We start from the raw sequence: 15,108 nt of genomic DNA on the forward strand, positions 1-15,108 counted from the left end.
GATCACCAGCAGTCATGTAATTGAATACCGGTACCCACTTGTAATGGGATGAGAAATCACAGCATATATATATACCAAAAGTGGTGAGAAATATGAGTTTTCCACTTGATTAATTTGCCTACCCTCCTACAATTTATATTTTGTAAAAAAGAGAAAAAAAAAATCATAATTTTTTTTTTTAAAGGAAAGAAAGAAAGAAGCTGACTTCAATTTCTGAAACCTTAAGTTCAACTAGGAAATCAGGAACACACAATTACACAAAAAGAAAATAGAGAAGAAGGGAATGCATATGAGACTTCACCCATTTTCCCTCAATCTCTAGCAAATGTCGGTATGCGAGAGAAGGACGTGCAGCCCACTTTCTCACGCGCACAGGACCCCACACAAACAAACAAACAAACCCTAATTCCCATGTCCATCTACACCTCTCTCTCTCTCTCTCTCTCTCTCGTATTCATTTCTCATTTGTCAAACACAAACACACAGAAAGAAAAGAAAAAAAAAATAGAGAGAGAGAGATTTTGCCTTTGGTACAAGAACCCCAGCTCCCCTGGACCTTAACACAACACTGTCACAGATACCCCATAATCAAAGACACCAAAGAAAAAAGCTAGCTACCAAGCTTAGTTCCATAAAGACAGACTCCTTAAATTTTATCTCTTTTTCTTATATATTGTTCATCCTTTTGAGTTCTTTACATTTTTAGGTTCTTTGTCACTACTTTACATGTACACTTTGCTTTAATCTGCGCTACCTTTGCTTTTTTGAAAACTAAAGAAGATCGCCTCTTGTATTACTCAAGCTCCAAGTCATTTCTGGATACTTCCTTATTTAATCCTTCTTTCACTTTACAACCTAAGACAACCTTGATCTATCTCTCTTGTGTGAGCTTTGATTTGGATACATGGCCTACATGTAAAACAAAAAAAGAGAGATCATATATACCTGCGAAGAAAACCTAAAGAAGAATCATCTTCTGGGTGATCATTGATTTTATCATATAATTTTTTTTTTTTTTTTTTTTTTGTGCTTGACTTGAATTCATGGCAAACCGGTGGTGGACCGGGCAGGTAGGTCTACCGGGATTGGATACCTCGGCTAGCTCATCCCCCATGAAAAAACCAGATCTGGGTATATCCATGAATGATAATAGTGGAACCGGAAATAGTGGAGGTGGAAATGAAGAAGATGACGAAAGAGAGAACAGCGACGAGCCTAGAGAAGGCGCGATTGAAGTAGCTACTCGCAGGCCAAGAGGTCGTCCACCCGGCTCAAAAAACAAGCCGAAACCGCCTATATTTGTCACTCGAGATAGCCCTAATGCACTTAGGAGTCATGTCATGGAAGTATCAAATGGTGCTGATATTGCTGAGAGTGTAGCTCAATTCGCCAGAAGGCGGCAGAGAGGTGTTTGCGTGCTTAGTGGCACCGGCACAGTGACCAACGTCACACTCCGCCAGCCATCTGCCCCCGGTGCAGTCATGGCGCTACATGGCCGGTTCGAGATTCTCTCATTGAATGGTTCATTTCTCCCTGGACCGGCGCCACCTGGGTCAACAGGATTGACCATCTATCTAGCCGGGGGGCAAGGACAGGTGGTGGGTGGTAGCGTGGTTGGTCCACTTCTGGCATCTGGGCCTGTAATGGTGATGGCAGCTACGTTTTCGAATGCTACATATGAAAGATTGCCCTTGGATGACGAAGAGGAAGGCGGTGGCCCGGGCCACGGGCAAGTTGCAAGTAGTGGTGGTGGTGGTGGTGGTGGTAGTGGAAGCTCACCGCCTGGAATTGGCGGTGGTGGAGGGCAGCAACAAGGTGGGATCGGGGAGTCCTCATCTTTGCCTGTTTATAATTTGCCTCCCAATTTGCTTCCAAATGGTGGACAGTTGAACCATGAAGCTTATTCTTGGGCTCATGGCCGGCCACAATTTTAGAGATTGTGAAAGACTCATGAGAGAAGAGAGATTCAGCAATCCTGTCTTAATTATGTTGTACTTCGAGAGATAAAAGAGAAAATTAGAGATGAAGGTGAGAATCATGTGGATTATATATGTATATTTCTCTATGATGAGTATGTTTTCACTTCATTTGCAAATATTAGTACAAGTGCTTGTTTCTTTTCTTCTTCTTATACTATTGTTTGTTACTGTACTACTTTTGTTCCTGCTATAGTTTGTTTGTTTATTTATTCATCCAAAAAAATAGTAAAATAGTTCCTTGAACTTTCAGATTTCATTTTTAAAGTTTTTGGGTATTGTATTTTATCAATAAATAATCTGTGGTGGGATATGTTCATAACTGAGTTGGCCTTGTTTATTAGTTCCCGAGGAAATAGACATAGGGAAAGAAAGAAATTTTTTTTCTGTGAGATTTCTATCTACTGGATTAGGAAGATAATTAATTCACATAAAATAATTAGTATAAGGGAAAACATTCCATGTTTTTGTTCCTTTTTTAATATTTAGTTTCCTATCCTAAAATGTATAGGGCATGGTGTTCAGCTCTTTTTCTTTTCTTTTCTTTTTTATTTTTCTTTTTTTTCATGTTCATCTTCTAGTCAAAACTTCTTGTTTATTATTCTCTTCTTGTGTTCTTCATTGGCTATGGAAGTATTTTCATTATTATTGCTTTCTGTTTCTTTGCAACACAAGATGTTGAGTTTCCTTTTCATTCCTTTCTTACTAATAATTCTGTCCTCTCACATTACTCCACAAGGATATGATAGATTTTTGAGTTAGTAACTCATCAACTGATATTGAACGTTTTTCAGACTAATAGAATAATGGGCTTCTTCAACCTTAGTCGTAGGAATCAGACCCTTAGGTATTGTTTTTCACAGAATTGGAGGGTCTTGTATTTCAGCTTTTCACTCTAACAATCTCTACTATCTTCTTCTTAATGGACTAGCAATGTTTAGCGAAAATAGCAAATTGTTTTTATTAGGGTTACTTGTTCCACTACTAAGTGACAATTAATCATTATCTTTCTAAAGATGCTAGAAGACAATTGCATTCTGTAGCTGAGTTTTCAATTTTGTCAATGAATTTTTCCTTTTTTTATTTCCGACCCAAGAAAAATCATAGAGGCCCCCAATTATATTATTTTAACCTTTTTTTTTAATGAAAAAGGCATAAATGGGATCAATGTTGAATAAAAAAATAGACGGAGTTATTATAGCTGAATAGCTTTCCATTTATGTCAACCGTGAACAGTTGCAATTTTTTGGATCCAAGATTTAATGTATATATGTCCTCAAAAAAGATTTAATGTATATATATATTTTTTTTTTATTAATTCTATACCTACAACACGGATGAGAGATTTTAACACTTGATGTTTTAGTTAAAAATATAAGGAGGTGGCAATTGAGTTATAATACTCTTCGAAAGATTTATGTTTCATTTTGCAGAAAATAAATAGGTTTTCAGAACAATATGACAATGGTCTCCTATGGTTCCATGAGTCTAAAAATAGCTTGCATCACATGTTATGCGCATAAAAAAGAGAAGAGAAGAGAAAATGTCAAACTGGCTATTAAACATGACGATGATTATTGTCCGAGAAAGCATAACGATTGTAGCAGTGTAACAAAGGTTGGTTCTTCTGGTGATGGTGGCTTTCGTGGTGGCAACAATCATGAAATCTATGTACTTATAGGAAATTTTTCTTGGACATCATTCTTGAAATTTGAGTTCTTAGAAATATGGTGGTGGCTGTCCTTGTATTTATATTAAATATGGAGCTCAACAAGTACCCTTTGGAACACTAATTTCTACATTGTTTACTTCTTTATCATTTATGATGATTTTTAAAAAAAAAAATCGAGGCTCTTATAAAGAACTTTTGGATCAAATTTTATATATCTCACTATCTAATGCAAATCAAAGCAGTAACGAGGCCTCGGTGGTGAGTACTCAAATTCCCCTTTACTCTCTCCTCTCCTCTTCCTCCATCTCTCTCCATTCCAAACATATTAGTACTTTTTGCATCCAGTTCTTTGCACATTTTTTCCTATGCTACTAAAAGAAGATGAAAAAGGTATGTTGTGATGAGATGTTTGGTAAACATAGGTTTTTCTCATCAACCAATATTATATTGTTATTTATCTTCTTTTTTCCCCCCTGGTTTCACTTAAAGACAATGCCAAATACAAACAATCTCCAATATCCGCCCAATGCTGTATAATCTTGCTTATGATCAAGTAAAATAATGTGTCAATAACATGCATCTGTGTTTGCTCCAAGATGCACTTTATTGTTTATTCAAATTTCCATGAAAAGGCAGTACTCTTCCTTGAAATTGATTAGGGCATGCAAGAAATTCTACCTAAAAAGAATAACTCTGGCAATTTTCTCGCTGTTCCGTGCAATGTATCAGCATACTAGGTTACTTATACATATGTATTGATCAACATAAATCATCGTAATGAAAAATACAAAGTGAATGATTTAGGCCTGGATATTTTACTATCTCGTTGCTTGCCTTTAGGGTTTTATTTCAGGTGATGAGAACGATCAAATATATAAGAGTGAACTTTTGATAAACATATAAGAGTGATCTTGAACTTATGGTAGTAGCACTCACAAGCATATTTCTATCTGACAAATTATGCAATTATAAAACAAGAAACATTTAAAAATGCTGAATCCAAAACATTGTCATTTGTACAAGTCCTACGGAATATAATTTTCTTATTTTGGACAGTGAAAAGGAAGCGTGTGGTAGCCACATGATTAAAACTTGACTTGTATAATGGCTTTTTAAATTATCAGATATTAATTCTGTGTCCTCAAGATGCAAGAAATCAAATATTAGGATTGAGAGAACTTGAAAAAAAAAAAAGTCTCAAAGCACATTACTCTTCCACAATAGTCATCTGTTAGGCATAAAAACAAAGGTGCTAAACACAACTTTGTGTCCAAAGATCATTAAAATGTGTCTTAAAAGGATGTTTTCTAGGCACTCAAATGATCCTACAGTTCTAGCAACATGGAGGACCCAATTCACATGGATTCACATGTCATTGTTATTGAACCCTAATTTATTATTCACAAATTACTTGAATAAACCATTCCACCAGTAAAGCATCGGCGTCGATGGAGCCCACCTAAGGTTAAAAAATCAAATCGCCTTGATTAAATATAACCTTAAAGACTATAAAACTTCTCCTTTTTCTGCACTATTTTGTCTTTCTAGGTGTAGTTTTACCAACAATTTTTGCAAGCCCTAGTCATCTTTGAAAGTCTGACGAGCCAATTAACTATTAATACTTTGAAAGGGAATCCACGAACCGGAAATTTGGAAATGTGGACCACTTGATAAAGCCTAAGTTGTACAATACAAAAGTATTAGTTTAATAAACATTGATAATGGGGAATCATGCATCAGCAATGAAAATTTGAGAGCATGTTCACTTTCCAAAACTTTGATGCTTCAAATTTTATAATGCTGCATGCACTAGTCGTGGAGTACACGTCTCCGGCTGGATTAGGTGCTATTTGACCTAACTTTATAAAGGGTTATCTCCTATATGCTTAGAGCACCATCAATCTTATTCAATGGCCAATCACAATTGCTCCATATCCAATGTGATCAGGTTTCTAAAGCATGCCCCAAAGTTGTTACAGTGCTCACTACTTATTACACAAATCTAGTGATATGGATTCATACCTCAAAATTATGCACTGAGAAATGTTACCAGCTAGCCAACAACTAGCTTGAAAGGTACATATAATATTAATTTAGAATTATTGTGAACAGGTATTTTAGATAAACCAAGAGGATCAGTTTAATTACTAGAAGAATAAGTCAAAAGAACAATTCCCTAGCATCCGTATATATGTACCCTATGATTTGTTGATCATTTATCTAATAATAAAAAAATTTAACAAATTTCTTGTGTATTTTTTTAATTACATGCATATAAGATTCCTTTAAAAGAAATTCCATCTTTGAATCCAAACCTACTTGGGCATGAGGACAATACCATATTGAACCATAAGGTCTGCATAGTAATAGTAACTAATTGTTTAGAGCTTACATTTGGAACAATTTAATGAACAAACTCTAGCTGCAGTACAAAAGAGCGCAACAATAGTCAATAGGTGACTTAGCCGGGGAAAAAAATACCGGGATAACCCTTCTTTTTTTTTTTTTTTTGAAGTGTCTCCTAAACTTTTACTTTCATTTTTTTAGTGCAAGGGTATGAGCAACTGTTAGAAAATAAGATTGTGAAGCTCCATTTAACATGAAATTTTTAAAAGCAGGCCTCATATTCAGGATGCAGGACTTCAAAGGACAGGAGTGAATTATCCAACAACTCACTACACAAACCTTGCTTCTTAACTAAAACTTGACACCTAATTCAATGTACGAAAACGTATGATCCTTTGAGATTTCCAATATAACATAACCTGGCCACATTTTGTACTGATATGAGAAAACTAGGCAAAAAATGTACTGAAGCACACACTTTCCCACTTCATATAAATTTTTCTATATATTAAAAAATAGTTGCTTTTTCTTATTAATAGTAAATTAATGTACCAATAACATGTATCTGTGTAAACTCCAAAATGTGCTTGAGATATTCCTTGCTAACTGCCATTGAGATGAAATAATTTTAAATGATATGATGTGAGTAATTTTATTTCTCAACTTAGTCAAAGATGTGCTCCATTAAAAAAGTACAGATTGAACTAACCTGACTATTCAAAGTCATAATTAATACTTCTTAATAAACCAGAATATAGTAATGCCAGACTAATCTAAGATCTAGTATTCTATAAGGTTAATTTGAAGTTCTTATACATAAAGGCCTCAGATGAAAGTCATGATGTGAAAGGTTCTATTTTATTCTATTAAAAGTAAACCTGGAAGGATTTTTGAGAAAATCTCTGCAATTTTCAGACTGGACTGATTTTAATTTCTGTAATAATCAAATGTGTTTGGTTTAGATGGATTTATTAAGGATTAGAAATCCACCTCAGGAAGGACTCATCTTGGGTATATTTTTCCCAGCAAGCTTATTTGACCCAAGAACTGTCAACCATAGGCTTATATGAATTATATAATATCTCTTAGGGTTAAGGGGTTTTATGAATTCTTCATTTTCCTGAACAAAAATTCATAGCTAGTTTTATGATTTGGTCTCAGTCTTTGGTTGCAAGTTTCTTACCCTCAAGCTGGTTTATGTCACTCTCTAATAGAAATGAAAATCAAATGTACATTATTTAATGAAGCTTTTCAAGGTTGCATTTGTAATTTACAATCGCTGTTTTGGCATGTAATTATGCATATTATTTAATGAAGCATTAATCTACTTTAATCATAGTTGCTTTGTGAATTTGTGAACTTTATAACTTTTGCTATGATGAATATTATATTCCCCCATTCAGTAAAAAAGAAACATAACCCCAGTTAATTTATTTTAACCAACTACAGGATAACTGGACAAGTGACATGAACTCCTTAAGTCCCTCTCTTTATTTTTCGGGTTTGGAAACCCCTTATCTCTTGTACTTTGATAAGCCACCCAAGATATATCCTCCGACAACTTAATTGTTAATAATATATAATATATTATTCTAAGCTGAATAATATAAACATATAGTCATATATATTCTTCTTTAAAATCATTCTAATAAGGAAAAGTGCCATTTAAAAAACCTTAGGAAAGTTCAATCTTCTTAAAAAATTGCATGGTGGTAACTAAAGCATGTCACAATTCTTTGGCTTAGAGATAGCACGCTTTGTAGTTTTTTTTTTTTTTTTTTGTGTGGATAATTAACCTTTTAGTTAGATGACCTAGCTAACCACAAGTAGTTTTAAATAATAAAAAGAAGAAGTTGGACACATATAGAGAAGGATGTCAGTGAAATTAAAAACTATTAAGATGCTTAATAATAATTACTGGTATTTTTTCTCTTCTTATATGTTCTTTTCTTTTTTTGGAAGGGGGTTGGGACAGTTATTAGAATATAAAATATAAAATATACTTTATTTCTAAAACTTATGTAAAAACTATAACATTTTAAGAATGTGAGCTAAACTCATTCTTTAAAGATTTAAAATCATGGATTTAAGTCATCATTTTAGATTGAAGTCATGTGTTAAACTCACAATTTCAAATTGATCACCCTTGACATGTTAGTCTAAAATTGAGAATTCAACTCACAATTTTACTTAAAATCATGGATTGAATTCACAATTTCAGATCTTGGAGGCGTGAGTTGAACTTGTGTTTTTCATATAAGATTATGACACATGGTCTTCTCAAAACAACAACAACAACAACAACAACAACAAAAAACCAAACAAACAAACAAACAAAAACAAGAACAAAAACAAAAAACGAAAAACAAAACAAAACAAAAAAAGAAACATGGTATTTTTAATATTTTATATTAAAATATGATTTTCGTTCAAATCACTCTTGGTTGAATTAGTATTTTTTTGTTTTGTTTTTGAAAAAATAATATATACCCTTGTGGTTAGAGTCAATCTCAGTTACCTCTAAATTTTCAAATATTACCTTAAACATCTATACTTTGAAATAAGTTGTCTTTGCTACTTTTTCTACTTGTATTGAGAAAATTTTATGTCTAGCTTATTGCCACAACAAAAGGACCAATGCTCATTTGGTACATTTTATTTTTTTTCAACCTTTTAAAAAAGGTTATTATTAAAAATAGCATATTGAAAAAAAGTAAGATTTTAGTAAACGGCATTTTGGAAAGGTATGGTTTCAAAACAGAATGCCAAATGGGCACCAAATATGACACACATATGGCCGACCCGTTCCTTTCTCCTTCTTTCCTTCTCCACCTAACCGAGCCTCCTTCTCACCTTTTCTCTCTACACATTTGGGAGGCCAACATGCATGGTTGTTTACTTAAGGGTTGGCAGCATCTTAATTAGAGGAATGATAATCATCTCGGTCTTATTGTGAAACAGAAAAGCCATGTTAGGAATGCTATAAGCATATGGATAATAATTGTTGTATTGAGATTTAGTTAGTTAATTAGTTACAATTCCAAACATGTTAATCAGATTTAGCACATGTTGAAATTATTAATGCACATAGGGAATAATAGAACTAATAGGATGAGGCCATGTGGGCTAATGAGATTAGAGCTAGTCTCCTATAAATACATGATTGTAATCCAATATGAGATATCAATTGAAGAATAAACCAACTTTTTAGTGCATTAGTGCATCTCTCTCTCTCTCTCTTAATCTCTCTCTTTCTCTATGGAGGGTGACTACCTCAAATTAAGTCAATTCCCCTACAAGTCTCATAAATCCCCCTATAATTCCTATCCATCCCCATTAAGAACCACCAGATTCCTAACATTTGGTATCAAAGCCATCGATCTTAATACGGGTGAATATGATTAGCAAGAAATCTTAAAAATGGTGAATGAAGTTTCAAAGAATTTCAAGACTTTGTATGAATCTCACAATGCCATTTTAGAGAAGGTCAAGGCTTGGATGAATCTAACATGGCCATGAAGGAAGAGCTCTCAAGATTACAAAAGGGTCTCGAGAACATGACGGGAGAGGAGTTACAATCTCTTAATTCAATGAAACTCGAAGAACAAATCAAGTTCCAAGAATCTACTACTGTTGTTACAAGCCGAGATGTTGATTTTTGTGTCAAATTGGATGATGATATACATGTACATTCTGCCCTTGAAGTTCAGTCGAAAGAACCAACAAAGAATGTGATAATGATCTTCCAAGAACCAATTCTTGATGCGCCAATGGAGGCTTCCATTCAAGAGTTTATGATTCAATAATTGGCAATCCAAGTGTCGGTGATCCAAGAATCCAAGATACAAGCACCAAGAATTTTAATGGTTCTAGAATCAAATGAGGTCTTGAGGATACAAGAACATTTCAAGGTTCAAAGAACCAATGAGACCTTGAATATTGAAGAACCATTGAAGGCTCAAGAATTTGAGCAAAGTTTGAAGATCTACGAAGAAGAAACCTTCATGTGCACAGGACTGCTTGTCAAAGAGAAATGCATGAATATGGTGATCAAAATGTCACTACGGTATTGGTCTATTAGAAGATCTCCTTTGATGAAGATACTATTTTACAACAACACCTTGTGGGCAAGGTGTTTTCAAGGGGAGGAAAATGTTAGGAATGCTAAAAGCATATGGATAATAATTGTTGTATTGAGATTTAGTTAGTTAGTTAGTTACAATTTCAAGCATATTAATCACATTTAGCACATGTTGGAATTATTAATGCACGTGGGGAATAATAGAATCAACAAAATGAGGTCATGTGAGCCAATGAGATTAGAACTAATCTCCTATAAATACGTGATTGTAATCTAATATGAGATATCAATTGAAGAATAAACCAACTTCTTAGTGCATCGGTGCATTTCTCTCTCTCGCTCTCTTAATCTCTCTCTTTCTCTATGGAGAGTGACTACTTCGAATTAAATCAATTCCCTTACAATTCCCATCAATCCCCCTATAATTCCTATCCATCCCCATTAGGAACCACTAGATTCCTAACAAGCCACCCTGCCACAGAAAGCAGCTTGGTTTCTCTATCATCGCCAGGGAGCTCTTAGTAAGACCTTAGGATAAGTTGCTAAAACAAACAGGAGGGAAAGATCAACCAATTCAATGTAATTCCGAAGAAAGACTATTGGCAACAGTTGGAAACATTTCTTTAGCCTCCTTCAAAAGAAAATGTAGGTAAGGTTAAGCTTGGCAGAGGGTATGAGAATAGTTTACGGTCTTGTCCTTAAAATTCGGATAAGAAGAGAGTTCCCAACCTTTAGGAGGCTATTGGTGACAGTGGAGTGTGTGAGGTGGTAGGGGTGATTGTGAGTTCAGGCTTATATAGCAGTCTAAACATGAATTAGATTGATTGAATTTTAACTATAGTTGCAGCAATCGAGATGAATTTGGAGTTGGCAACTTGATTGTAGTAAGGTCAAATGTTGTTGGATGGTTTGGCCTTCTAGAAAGCATGGGTGCGGCTCTAGCGTCTCCGCACCCGCAACCGATGCGCACCGACACGGCATGCGGTGCATGACGTCGCTGACCGCGCGTCCGTGTCATGTTGTTTTTTTTTCGTTTTCAGATTTGCACCGATTCACGCCGAACCAGGCCGATTCATGCCGATTCCCAAGGAAACGGGTGCTAAAACTACCGATACAGCCCCATTCTAGTCGAAACAAGTGCTGATACGACCGAAACGGCCCAATTCCGGCCGAAATGGGCTGCCATCACATCGCTGGCCTCCATTCTTCTACTTCATGTGGCCTTGAGAGAGAGAAAGAGAAGGAAGAAGAGGTAACAATGATTCATGTGCACTTACTGGTAAATGTTACGGTCTATAACAAAGAGAGTAAGGGAGAAAGTTGCGGACTATGGATAGATTTTTTAATAGGTGCATTGGTATAAGAGATAAGGACTTGAAAAGTCCAAAAGATAGAAAAGGTTGGAACTTGTGAAAACAGAAAAAATATAGGTTTCAATTCTTTGATTTTATCACATTTACCCATCAGTTTTTATTATTCTTTAATACTTTGATTTTATCACCTCGTTACTTTTTTTTTAAAAGGAAAATAATTTAATATCATAAATATATTATTGGGCTAAAATTGGGATTGTGTAAACACTATAATAATATATAAAAAATATGCTTTTAATTCATTAATACATGTTTACCATTACTCTTAAATTGGTATATGTTTACCATTATATAAAAAAAAATATGCTTAGTAATATATAGAAAATATAGATAAAAATATTTTTAATAATTTTTTAATCGCCGCACCCTCATCCTACTTTTTAAAAAATTGCCGAGTCCCGCACCTGCATTTGCACACGCACTCGAATCTGAATCTGCACCGGTGCTTCATAGGTGGCCTTGTTAACATAATGAGATAGTCACAATAAGTAAAACACATCTATTTCCACAAAAAAAAAAACCAATTCAATCCAGTATATGTCTTGAAAGCTCGAATTTGTGTTAAAAATATAAGAGCTGTTTAGACCCCAAAATAAAAAATTACGGCTCGGTTGATTTTACTCTACCTTAAACTAAGTGCGGAATAAAGTAAATGCGAGTGAACAAACAATACAACTACTTTAAGCCATATTCAACAAATCACAGCAGTAAAAAGAAATCTAAAAGAATTGGGAAGAGAGATGTAAACACAAGATAACACGCTGATGTGTTATCGAAGAGAAAACTGAAGAACTCGGTGAAAAACCTCTCCTCCGCCCTCAAAGCGGTAAATTGATCCACTAAACAATAAGTTGGGATACACGAATAGCAAGAAACCCTCCAAGCCTAGTCTACCTAGTGCACCTAAGCCCTCCAAACTTCTACTCCAACAAGGCTTCTTGGAATCATGTCTTGTCTGGCTTTCCGGATCCCGCAATGCGCCCGATTGCATCCGCCAAAACTTGGCTTCTTCCAATACTTCCCAGCAGCACCAAAACCTCATTGGACATTCAGTATGGGTGTGGTAAGTATTTGGACTATCAACTTTTCAAGGATTTGGAAATGGAGAGATAGGAGTAGAGGAAAACCACAATGGATGGTGTAGAGAATTGTGGGTATAACAATCTCACACTCTCAAGGGCTTGAGGCTAGGGTTTTCTCTCTGAAAAGTACTTTACTCAATATGTGGGTAATGATGGTATATATAGTGTGTATGAGGATGTAGTGGAGCAGATAAGACAAAATAGCAAAACAGACTGTTTCGCGGGTATCTCACGGAAAGGCCTTACCCGCAAGACACTCGCGAAAACCAGCTGTCTCCATCCTGTCCTGACTCTTCACATTCCAGTCATGTTCTAAACACATGCATCACTTCGCGGGATGGCTAGTTGCAAGCTACCCGCGAAAACTCCTTTTGTCTTTAATAGATGCCTTGAGTCTTCACACTCTCTCTCTCTCACACAACCCTTACAAATAAATCCCACATAAAATACAGGGTACAAAAGATTGAGCAAAAATACAATCAAATTTGGCACAGAATTAAAACCAACACAAAATAATTGTAAATTACAACTTTACATGTCTGATGTGGGACTCATCACACACACCCACACACATTACACAGTCAATCAAATTTTCTACTAATACTTTTTCACTTTCTAAACTTATTGCATTGTGACTTACGATGATCCATGGACTATGTAGGTCACCAAACTTCACGTGATTACATTTTCTATGGTATTGATTACAAACCATGGTGATAAGATTGAATTTGAAGATTTTGAAGTTCTGTGGATATGAGAGAAGGTGAAAGCAGAGTGATCATGACTTTATCTGCGGTAAATATGAGCCATCATCGTAAACTCTTCCTCCCAACTCCTCACCTTATCTATCAAAGATTGCTCACATTAACACCAAGATCCTCTACATTGCCGATATAATGAGATCTAAGATTTTGAGATTTTTTTAAGAAAAATACTGGTTTAAGATTAATCACCACCTGTCTGACACTCCATTGCTAAGCCATAAACAAGTGTCAAACAATTTCAACTTATTTAGTAGTCGACAAGTGTAAGAAGTGCACATTTAATCAATCAAGTCATAGGTTAGCACCATTAACTCGAATCATGAGCAATATTACGTCCACAACATTTTCATAATATTTTTGTAACAAATCTTAAATAATAGATTGTTATTAATTATTACTAGTAAGAAAAAAAAAAGTAATTTTAATTATAAGTTCAAATCTATATATATATATATATATATATATATATATATATATATATATATATAAAAGCAGAGACCTCATGCGAGAGTGCAAGAGGTCTTTTGCCAAGTGGTATTTTAATTTTGCATTTATCATTTTCTTACCTCTTTCATTAAATTTTTATTACTATTACCCAAAAGTTTACATTAACTTCTCATGCGGGAATGCAAGAGGTCTTCTGCCAAGTGACATTCTAATTTTGCATTTAGCATTTTTTTACCTCTTTCATTAAATTTTTATTACTATTACCCAAAAGTTTACATTAACTTATTTTACTGTTATCTCATTAGTCTCTCATTAATTGCCTAAGCTTACACCACACTTTTCTCTCTTCTTCGTGTCTTTTAGCATACCCACCATTTTAATATTTTTTGAAAAAGCAAAAAAATAATAATTAAGGACTAATAGTAATAAATAACCAGATAAGACCTTAGAGAGAGATAGAAAGACACAAAAATATTGTGAATTGTTAAATAAAACGCATTGTTTCACTACATATTACCAAAATAAAAGACCTGAGACTGACATAACATTTGAAAGAGAGAAAAAAAGAAATCTGAGGGGTCGTCACCTTCATCATATTGTCTCCCACTACCATCAATTTTTCTTTTTTAAATTAGGGGCTTAAATATGATTTAGGTTTAGGTAATTTAGTTGGATAGTTTTTGTTTTAGGTATATAAGTAGAGAGAATATTTGATACGAAATGTAAAGCTATATTCTACCATGGTTTTTAAATAATCTATAAGACAAATGCATACACACTTGCCCGCACCATATCTTGATGCCGCACTATCGATGAGTAAAAGACAGTGAGAGAATTGTACATACTTTCATTTCATAGTATGTAATATGTGAATACAACACAAATTAGTTGATTTTCACGGTCCCATTACTATTTTGCATTTATTTTTGGTTTCATGATCTTTAAAAAAAATTCTTACCTTGAAAAGGCTATAAATTTGCAGAGAAACTACTAAACTAATTTTTAATATTTCAAAATTTATATATTTCTTTATTCTAATTTGGTTTACTTTTTCTTTATAATATATATACAACACTATCCAAAACTGTTTTGTATAAAATATTACCAAATTATCCGTGCATCGCACGAGTAACTTACTAGTTAGAATCAATAACAACATACAACTTGTGATTTGTTATAAAAATGTTATGGATGTAACAATACTAAAGGAGTTGGTGACTTGGGTCTTCTCTTAATCATTTACAAATCAGATCTTTTCCCTTAACAGATAAAAAAGTGAGTAACAGTGTTAGGCTATAGCTTGCATCCAATACTCTAAAGCACTAGATAGAAGCTTTCCCCTTTGTGTTCCTCTCTCACCCCCAAAA

The 15,108-nt window shown here is 34.4% G+C and overlaps 1 protein-coding gene across 2 annotated transcripts; it reads left to right on the forward strand.

Moving 5' to 3' along the window:
- Positions 1–330: 330 nt before the first annotated feature.
- LOC142627962 (AT-hook motif nuclear-localized protein 20-like) lies at positions 331–2,222 on the forward strand. 2 transcript variants are annotated; one of them, XM_075801869.1, is made up of 2 exons: positions 331–980; positions 1,071–2,222. In XM_075801869.1, the coding sequence occupies exon 2, from the start codon at positions 1,113–1,115 to the stop codon at positions 1,932–1,934; it is 822 nt and encodes a 273-aa protein (XP_075657984.1). In that variant the 5' UTR covers positions 331–980; positions 1,071–1,112; the 3' UTR covers positions 1,935–2,222. The 2 variants fall into 2 exon arrangements, with proteins under 2 accessions (XP_075657984.1, XP_075657983.1); XM_075801868.1 differs by lacking the exon at positions 331–980 and having other exon boundaries at positions 990–2,222.
- Positions 2,223–15,108: the final 12,886 nt, after the last annotated feature.

This window comes from Castanea sativa, chromosome 3, assembly GCF_040712315.1.
Source record: "Castanea sativa cultivar Marrone di Chiusa Pesio chromosome 3, ASM4071231v1".
Lineage (NCBI taxonomy): Eukaryota > Viridiplantae > Streptophyta > Magnoliopsida > Fagales > Fagaceae > Castanea > Castanea sativa.